Source organism: Thamnophis sirtalis, unplaced genomic scaffold (genome assembly GCF_051295495.1).
Source record: "Thamnophis sirtalis isolate CommonGarterSnake01/CBP01778 unplaced genomic scaffold, rThaSir2_p1.2 scaffold_3, whole genome shotgun sequence".
Taxonomy (NCBI): Eukaryota; Metazoa; Chordata; class Lepidosauria; order Squamata; family Natricidae; genus Thamnophis; species Thamnophis sirtalis.
Genome location: NW_028261383.1, coordinates 158,316,989 through 158,327,197, shown reverse-complemented (window position 1 = coordinate 158,327,197; position 10,209 = coordinate 158,316,989). Strand labels below are relative to the sequence as shown.

Below are 10,209 nucleotides of genomic sequence, written 5' to 3'. Positions count from 1 at the left end.
CTTCTTTCAGTTCATGTCTAATATAGAATTTGCTGCAAATCAAAAAATTGATGAAAAATCTTAAAACGAATATAAGATGAATGGGGGAAGGAATAGTGTTGTCCGGTTTTGTTTTGTTTTAACTTGTAAGTAGTACATTTACCTGTCTCCTTAGGTTGAAAAAGTCCTGAGGCATCTTAAAAACTGGCCAATTTATAATAACGTAAGATTTAATACATCTCAGCCCATTTCATTGCATGCAGAGAGGGGGAACTGTCGTTTGTTGGAACAAGGAACAGAAAAAGAGATCAAAAAGTGACAAGATTTATTGACACTCCATAAAAAATTGTAGGTTAGATCCTGTAGATTAGAAATCTATAATGGATTAAAATAAAATTGCCTCAGGGTTTTTTTTCTTTTTAACTTCTTTTGCAATTCATTCTTATTCAGGTAACCAACCATTAAGTGGCAAGAAATGCCATCTTTTTATTCCTCTTCTGACAGTCAGCAATTCACAGCACTGTGAAATCCTTGGTGCTCTCCAAGCTTTGTTATTTGCAAACAATTACCCAATTAGGCAACATCATGGCCCTTAGAACTCTAACCTGCAAGCAATGTTTATCTCATAAGAAGCAGCTTAGAGAATTAATTAAAACAAATGAATAGGATGCCAAATAGGCGAGAGCAGCTCAAACTGAATAAATCACTATGAGACAGAAAGATTACATCCTGCAAACCTGCAAGTCAGAACAGCAGTTTACAAATGATTTATATCTGACCGAAGCAGGCTGTCCCAATCTGGTGAAAATATAGGTACTTCAGGTGTTAAGATACCCATCATCCCTACGGGGCGTCTCTTAAGATCAACATAATGGAAACTAGAACTGCAGTAACAACGTTTAGGACATCAGAACAGTCCTGCTAGATCAGACAAAACATCAATTTTGCCCCACCTAACATTAATTCCAATGACTGGCTGGATACTTTTCATGAAGCATATAATCACCCTGAAAGATATTAGCTCACATCATTTATTTCCCAGCAGTTGATATTAACTGGGACATGGCGCTGATTGTGAATTTAATTTAGACAGGATACTAGTGGGAGACAAATTTAGGCCATAGTCATCAAAATTGGTAGGATCCACGAAGATTAAAAAACAGGAGGGTTACAGATGTTCTGTACATGAAATACAATACAGGTAGTGCTGGACTTTGCAATCACAATTGAGCCCAACGTTTCTGTTGCTAAGTGAGACACTTAAGTTAATTTTGCCCCATTTTACGACCTTGTTTGCCACAGCTGTTAAGTGAATAACTGTAGTTGCTAGTCACACGGTTGCTAAGTGGATCTGGCTTCCCCATTGATCTTGTTAGAAGGTCGCAAAAGGGAATCCCATCACCCCAAGACACTGCAACCATCATAAATATGTGTTCTGACCCCCCCTTTCCCCATCCAGGAATAAAAGCCAAAAGCCACGTAACTCAAAAGGTTTCTTTTAATCAGTCCAAGCTCCTGTTGGCTGCAAGCCCAAATAAACAAAGATAATAGCTCTGGCAAAAGTCCTATAACACATAACAAATTGCAAAACTGGATTCTCTTATCTCAAAACCACTTATCCAAGTTGGCTTCTCTCGGGTTGTGAACGCAAACAAGAACCATCACTAGAACAGGAACTGAACGTTGACTTCTGCCACCAGGGCATGGCACCAGCAGTCTCTTTATAGGAACCCAATGAGCAACAGCTGCTCGCAATCATCTCCTGTAGTTACTCCTTTGTTCTTTACGCTGAGTAGACCTAACCCTGCATGCATCCTGATACAACTCCCAAATGCTTTCAGGAACATTCCCTTTGATCCAATGCTCTGCCACCACCTGGTGGCCAACCAGTCTCTCCTCGCCCTGCTCAGAGTCGACACTCTGTCCAGGGTCCTCCACCTCCTCCAAGGCCGACTCATAAGCCACCTCACTGTCGGAGTCTGGCGGCAGCTCCAATGGCTCCTGCCGAGCCACAACAATATGTCTCAGTTGCCAAGCTTCTGAATTTTAATCATGTGACCATGAGGATGCTGCAATGGTTGTAAATGTGAAAAATGGTCATAAGTCATTTTTCAGTCAGTAAATGAATTGTAAGACAAGAACTACCTGTTCAGTAGGGAAAGTAACTACTGGAAAATCAAAGGCCAAATCTAATTGGTCAGCTACATTATTTAGAACAGTGTTTCTCAACCTTGGCAACTTGAAGATGTCCGGACTTCAACTCCCAGAATTCCCCAGCCAGCAAATGCTGGCTGGGGAATTCTGGAAGTTGAAGTCCGGACATCTTCAAGTTGCCAAGGTTGAGAAACACTGATTTAGAACATGGAGAGACAGAAAGTAGATGTTTGTTGGTTACAGAATTCCTGTAAAAAACAAAATAAATTAGAAATCTGTCAACCCTTAATTAAAGATCAGAAGGGAATCTATGTATTTATAATGTTTGCCATGTGCTGGGGTCATGTGATCACCTTCTGACAAGCAAAGTCAATGGGGAAACTACATTTATTTAATAAACACATGTGGTCCTCAACTTCCGACTACAATTAAACCCAAAAATTATGTTGCTGAGTGAGAAATTTATAGTGAGTTTTGTCCCATTTTACAACTTTTCTTGCCACAGTTGTTAAGTGAATCACTGCAGTTGTTAAATTAGTAACCCGGTTGTTAACGGAATCTAGTTTCCTCATTGACTTTGCTTGTCAGAAGGTTGCAAAAGGTGATTGAATGCCCCCAGGGACACGGCAACCGTCATAAATGTGAGTCAGTTGTCAGGCATGCAAATGTAAATCATGTGACCCATGGGGATGATGCAAAGGTCATAAATGTGAAAAATGGTCATAAGGCAGTTTTTTCAGTGTGGTTGTAACTTCAAATGGTCATTAACTGTTGTAAATCAAGGGCTACCTGTATGTTACTAGGTTAACTGCAGTCATTCACTGCAGTAACAACTATGGCAATAAATGTCATAAAAAGAGGCAAAATTCACTTAACAACTGTCTCACTTAGCAAGGAAATGTTGGGCTCAACTGTGGTCGTAAGTGAAGGACTACTGCACCTGTAATGTATGCAAAGCATTGAACGTCCAAATTTTCCACTGCTTTGGGAAATTGTGTCACATTTCTACTCCAGTGCTCAGACTAGCTGGGCAAGTGCAGGAATGGAATTCTATAATTCTGGAACACAGCCAGATTAAGGTCAGTTGATGCCCTAAACACAGTTCAACCACAGAGCCCTTGGCCCTTCCAATTCTGAATGACAAAACACAAAGTTTCAGTAAATGCCAAAGGTGAAATGAAGAGATTAAAAACTCAGTTTTCTTCCAGGCTGAACTCCTGAACTCCAATTTATTAAATATAATTTTAAAAAAGCATTTAACATTAAATAACAATATAAGCAAATTATTTAACAACTAGAATAAAAACGGCAACATTTCAACACTTTTAAAGCATTGCTAGTTAAGATTGTTATAGTATGGCAGAAAATGCAAACCTAAAAAAAGACTGAAAACTAAAGTCAAGAGTTAAGAGAATGATAGGGGAAAAAGCAGAGCACAATAATGCCTCATTTCCATTGGTTCCCTAAGCAGATGCTTTATTTAGGTTAATGCTTAATCTAGGGTTGATCTGGAAGGACACAGCTTGCAGAAAGTTATATGAAACGGTAAATCGAGTTAACAAGGCCCGAATAACACACGAGACAAAAACGCAAGTGCAACAAGCTAGTTTATCTTTGGACTTTCTTTTTTTGCTTTCTATTTACACCACCGTTGCATTCAGAGAAGACGTAGACATAGAATTCTTTATTGGCCAAGTGTTATTGGATACACAAGGAATTTGTCTTTGGTGGATATGCTCTCAGTGCACATAAAGATACATTCGTCCAGAATCATAAGGTACAACACTTAATGATAGCCATAGGGTACAAATAAGCAATCAGGAAACAATCAATATCAATATAAATCGTAAGGATACAAGCAACGAAGTTACAGTCATACAGTCATAAATGGGAGGAGATGGGTGATAGAAAGAGCCATATTTAGAGCCATATTCCCCGCCGTTCAGCCCCAGCGATGCACCCATAAAAAACAGTTTCATCCTCAGGGATTCTCCGCCGAACGAACGATTCGTGCAGCCTGCACCCCTCGTTTTCTCGGTAACGATTTTGCTACCAACGCCCCCAAACCTTGCTACGTATTTGCAATCCGGGAATCTTGAGATAATCCTCTTCCAAATCTAATTTGGATGCACGCAGGCAGCCTTGCAATGTGCATCCAGCCTGAGAAGAGCGGAAAGTCACCCAACCCTTTCTTGACCTCCTCCCTAAAAAAAATCATTAACTGGAGCTCCGGGAGCTGGACCACCTCCTCGTTTACACCCCCGTTTTTAAAGAGCGTGCAAGCCACACGCACACCCTTTCAACCATAGAGCTCCTAGTTCCTCTCTGCTCCTAGCGATCACCAGGAAATACAACGGAGAGGAGGAGGAGGAATAGGGGGTTAAATTAATCGGGGAACCTTCCTGTTTCCAGCAGCCCCCAAGAGCCGAGAGTTGAGCTTTAGTGGAGTCGCTTGCGGTGGCTTGGATTCTTCCCGCGGTGCTTATGCGCCCCGGGGACGTGACTGGGGTTCCTTCCTCCCGGGCAAAAGTGAGTTTTGATTGGGGGAATCCGCGCGGGTGGGATAAGTAAGGGGTTGGATGCATCCAAATGTAGGAAAACATTTGGAGCAAGGTTGCATATTTTGCAATGACCTCCTCCTTTGCTCCCCGGTAAGTGCCCGATCGAGGGCAGGACCCCGGTCTCGTAGCAAAAGACAGCCTTATTTGTTGGGATGAGGTCGTTTCTTGCTGCCAAGCTTGGAACGAAGAGTTTCCTTATTCCACCCACCCACCCCTCTCCTTTTCTCCCCTCGACCTGGGTGAAAACTGTGATGGTTTTCCCAACGATGAAGCCCACGCTTGACACTCGGTTTAGGCAACGCTCCGACCGTTTCAACCCCTGCACTACCCGGCGGGCTTGTAGCTTCGCTGCCCCAAACGATGAGGCTTTGCTCGCAAGATGGCCACCCCGAGTTAACAGAGAAAGCTGTCATTTGAAAGTTGCGGTTGAAGAGCCCAGCCCCAGAGCCCATCTTCCACCAAGTTAAGGGTTGCAAGGTTAGAATAAAGAAGGCGAGAATGAATCCTTAGCCTCCAGGGCAATCTTTGAGCAGCGTACCAGGAGAAGGAAGTCTGGGAGTGGGGATGGAGATTGAAAGATAGGAAACCGACAGAGAAAAGGGATAATCCTGAGCTATAATGAAATTTAGTTTTTAAGTCCTGTGCAAATACAGCTATTGTGATTACAAAATTACATTTTATGGTATAAACACTTGCGTAAATCCAGCTAACTTTGGCTTGGTTATCAATTTTAATTAAGCAAACCAAAGCTTATTGCAACAGCGAACTTGATGGGAGTGTTCTTTGACAGCTTAAAAATAAAAGATTTCCAGGAGAACCCAGATTTTGTTCATTGTCTCTCACCTCATCCTTTTTTAGCACAGCTTCTGTGCCTTTTACCATGGATAAAAAAATAAATGAGAAATAAATGTTTTCTCAGTTCAGAGATACTGTGGAGCAGTGATTCTCCATCTCAGCAATTTTAAGACAGGTGGACTTCAACTCCCAGAATTCCCTAGCTGAGGTTTAGAAGCACTTCTGCAGAGGTGGAAGCCAGATTGCTTACTATACCAGGTCAATGTTTGTCTTGTTATTGTTAATCATGTAAACATTGGGGAAATCACAATCTTTTGGAAATAAATATATTTTTTCTCGCTTGTTAGCATGCTGAAAGAAGCTGTTGAAACTGGCTGTGTTTGAACGTAACCAGTTGTGTGTAGAGAAGCTAAGATAGTTTTACAACAAAAACTCAACTATGCATACATGGGAGTTAAAATGAGAAGACTCCTCATTCTTGCTGAATTAATTATTTTGGAAGCCACAGCCTCTGTGGGTTAGATCATAAAAAGAGACAGAATAACAGAACAGAATATATTGCTCTGGGTAGTGGGGAAAGGTTGGTGGCTTCATATGATCAAGTATCCCTGAACTGAAATAACCAATTTGTTTGTATTTACGTACAATGACAATAAAAATAATACTTATAATTGGAGAAGTGATAGCTAATACTTGTGATATCCCTAGTCCTTGGGATGCCAAGGTAATGACAGGATGCTGATGAGAGCATGCATTTGTTTTGAACATATTGGTCCTGGATTTTCAAATCAATGACAGGGGTGCCTATAAGATTAAGCTAAATTGGTCCCCATATTTGCCATGGCATAAAAGGGACAAGTCAATTATAATTCAGGAGCTAACTGGTGACTAGTCCATCTATGGTGTAAATCTCCTTTGTTATCAAGGAGATCAAGTTTAAAATGCTAGAATAGCTATTCTTTATACAGTATGTCAAGGAGGCATTTTGGCTTGGACAAGTACATTGGGTGTGTTTTGGCTTGGACAAAATACAAGGATGTATTTTGGCTTGGACAAGTACATTGCCAGACTGGATTTGAACCCCAGAAATGAGGCAAAATATATATAATGGATTTGATCAATAGTGACTAGCTTTTACCCAATAGGAGAGGAAGCAAGTGATTGTGGCTAATTCTCTCCCCCCTCCCTCTCATCCTCTCTTTCTCAGATACATTCTGACTTGAAAATCCTCATTTTGAGATGGCGCATGAAGATCCTGGCAGTGCAGAGATCCATGGCTCAGATAACGGTGGGACCATAAGGAGAGTCTACATAGGTGAGAAACTGGGGCATTGTACAGAGTAAGAGACATGATCCAAGATACTCAAATTCTATTGCCAAGGCAGTAGGGTGGCTGAAACGTGTTTTTTTAAGTCCATAACATCTAAATAACTTTCAGAAACAGCTTAAGCAGATGCCCCCTAAATTCACTGAACTGTGAGGAGGAAAAGGAGGGACAGCTCTATTAGTCTTGCTAGTTTCTGTTATTCCAGCCAAATAATTTTAGCCTTTCTGTGAAGTTTATTAGCTTTAAATTCAATGGAATCAAAATTCCATATAATGTTTTTGTCCTGATCTTTTAAAGGTGATTTTTAAAAAACTTTTAAAGTGGCGTATATAGCAGATATAGGGATCATTTAGTTGTCCAGGTCTTGTTGCTCTTTCAGTCAACTCCAGGCAGTGTGGACCATGGGTAGATGAGATGGAAGTGATTATTGAGTAGTATCTCAAGGACCAGAGATTCCCCACTCCTAACTCCTGTGCAGAAGAGGCAGGGAGTTCTTTTTTTTGTAAAACCCAGGTCTCTTTCTGAACAAAATCCTTCTCCCTCCCAAAAGCTGACAGAGGCATGGTGCGCAAGAGTGAAGATGACTTGAAGCATGAGGCCATCCAGTCCACAATACAGAACAGACCACCCACCTGGAGGATAAGCTCACAACAGGAAGCCTCTCCTTTAGAACGGCAGGGGAATCTGTTAGTCTCCGGCAACTATGGTGAGGGCGATATGACTGTAGCAACCAGTGTGGTCTCCCGATCCAGCAAGCAGCGCCCCTTTATTTGCAACGAGTGTGGCAAGAGTTTCAGCCATTGGTCAAAACTGCTACGGCATCAGCGCACACACACTGGTGAGCGTCCCAGCACTTGCACTGACTGCGGGAAGAGCTTCTCGCAGAACTCGCACCTTGTGCAGCACCGGCGCACCCACACTGGTGAGAAGCCTTACGTCTGCCGTGACTGTGGCAAGAGCTTCAGCTGGAGTTCCAACCTGATCCAGCACCAGCGTATCCACACAGGAGAGCGGCCTTACACCTGTGCAGATTGTGGTCGCAGTTTCACACAAAGCAAGAACCTGGCCAAGCACCGCCGAACACATACGGGGGCCCGACCGTTCCGTTGCCCCGAATGTGGCCGAGGCTTTGCACACAGTGCTGGCCTGATCAAGCACCAGCGTTTGCGCCATGACACGGACTCCCCCATTGGCCACCCATGTCCAGAATGTGGACAACGCTTCCGGGCTCCTTCAGAAGTAGAACGCCATCGCGTTGCCCATCACGGGGCCACCCCGTCAGAGCCCTTCATCTGTGTGGAATGTGGGGAATGTTTCACCAAGAGCACTACCCTTATCCGCCACAAGCGAGTGCACAAACCGATATTTGTGCGTTGAGGGTTTCTCCCTCTGGTGGGATGTGAATTCTGAGTGATGTTCAGGTTAGTAGCCTGGAGACTGAGGATAGTTTGGAGTCCAGTGTTACTCCGCATCCTGGATCTCGCTTGCCTAGATCAAAGGCCCCATGTGAGCCAGTGTATCCAACAAGGGAGTAGCAAGAAGGGGAGGAGGCAGGAAATTCACCTTGGAGCTCAGGACTCTGGTCATTTGTTGGAAGAAAAATTGTGTCCAGATCTTAATCTGCCTTCTGAGGCAAGATGAAAAAATAGTTCTCACATCTGAGAACTAGTAGGCTGTTACTGTAAATAAAGTTTTTAGTTAGAAGCCATAAGAATTTTTGAGAAGGCGGGAGAAGAAACCTGATCTTCAGTCAATCTAAGATTTATTGAGACTTCAAAGAGTAAAAATGAATAAGGAAGTACCTTTGAGTTATTTTTGTTTGGAAAGATATGTGAAGTGGGGGGGGGATGAGGGCACTGAAGAGTGGAGGAATCAAAGGATTGAAACCCATTTTGTGCAATAAAGTGTTTTCTCAGTTGCTTTCACTCTTAGTTTCCTTATGATGATCTTTTCAGTAGAAAATGAGGCATAGTGTGTCAGTAATGGAAGATGGACCAAACATTGAATAGACAATAGATCTACATTGCTGAAAAGGTGGAGGCACACAGCAGAAGAATACCTAAATTATGATTGTGGGGGCTACTGTATTAAGTAGAAATATCAAACAGATATGCACTACAAAATATTTGGCCTTTTTTAAAGAACTTTTCTTGAGAGCAGGAATGGTTCCTAATACTTTCCAAGTTTCAAGTGACTTAAACCAACCTAAAGTTTAATGCGGCTTTGTCTTTTTGTTTCCCTCAGGAGATCATGTCTCCAGAGCTTGGCAGTTCGATATTGAGCAAAAGATCCAGTCTAACTATCAAAAATTAGTGGGAGGAAACTATAATGAGATAAATTGTTGACAATTTCAAAAGTATTGACTTGCAATACTAGAATATATATTTAAGCTTTGATGGAAATTGTCAGTATTAAGATATTAAATGAAAGGTTCTTACCTGTAGCTATGAATTTATAAAGTTAAAAGAGAGGTAGTGTGAATTTATAAAGTTAAGAGAAAGCCGTGGTTGCGCAGTAGTCAGAATGCAATATTGCAGCCTAATTCTGCTGACTGCCAATTGCCAACAATTCAGCAGTCTGACTCTTACTGGTTCAAGATTCACTCAGCATTCCACCTTTCTGAGGTGGGTAAAAATGAGGACCCAGATTGTCAGGGGCAATATGTTGACTCTGTAAACCACTTAGAGAAGGCTGTAAAGCACTGTGAATGAAGCGGGATATAAGTCTTAAGTGCTATCGCTATTTTTAGAATGGATGTTCTAAGAAAACAGCAACCATTTTCCCTGCTTATCACCCTTGAACATTTTTTTTTCAGACTTAAGAACCTGTATTGCTCAAGTTCAGAGGAAAATTGCAAAACAGAGCTATGATTTCCCTTTTGAAATGAGGAAATATAAAAACTGGAAATATAAAAACCAGTGTCCAAAACCTGGTGTTCAAACCACAGGATCCCACTTGGAAAGCATCCACCAAAGTGAAGATAACCCATCTTGAGCTCAAACTGTTTGTATTCAAAATATTTTGTGTCCCTGCAGTGAAACCCCATGTCGGGATTTGAGAGGCAGTACAGTGCCCCAGATAGTAGAGTTCTGGACAAAAGTGGAATGCTTTTTTTTTTAAAAAAAAGGCAGGATGAAATAGTCTGGTAGTAAAGTAGCAGATAACCAGGAAATGAACTACAGTTTAATTCTGAGGAAGGAAATACTTTCAGATTGGCTCATTCTACCTAATACAGGTTTGGCTAAGTAAATGAGGAGGGCACTATTGCCCATTTGTCCTGTAAGTTCTAGTCGTACCTTAGGTATGAAAACCAGATGAATGATGTTGGGCCACTTACTCTCTTAGCCCATCCTACCTCATGGGGTTGTTTTACAAAATAGCAATAGCAGTTAG

General features: G+C 41.9%; 1 protein-coding gene across 1 annotated transcript; it reads left to right on the top strand.

Annotated features, from left to right (window-relative positions):
* Positions 1-4,433: 4,433 nt before the first annotated feature.
* Positions 4,434-8,741, top strand: LOC106552270 (uncharacterized). Its single transcript, XM_014070497.2, has 3 exons — positions 4,434-4,662; positions 6,697-6,804; positions 7,367-8,741. The coding sequence occupies exons 2-3, from the start codon at positions 6,729-6,731 to the stop codon at positions 8,191-8,193; spliced, it is 903 nt and encodes a 300-aa protein (XP_013925972.2). The 5' UTR covers positions 4,434-4,662; positions 6,697-6,728; the 3' UTR covers positions 8,194-8,741.
* Positions 8,742-10,209: the final 1,468 nt, after the last annotated feature.

Coding starts and splice junctions, on each gene's coding strand:
- LOC106552270 (XM_014070497.2), top strand. CDS start 6,729: ATGGCGCATGAAGATCCTGGCAGTGCAGAGATCCATGGCTCAGATAAC. Junction 6,805..7,366: donor CATAAGGAGAGTCTACATAG/GTGAGAAACTGG, acceptor CCCTCCCAAAAG/CTGACAGAGGCATGGTGCGC.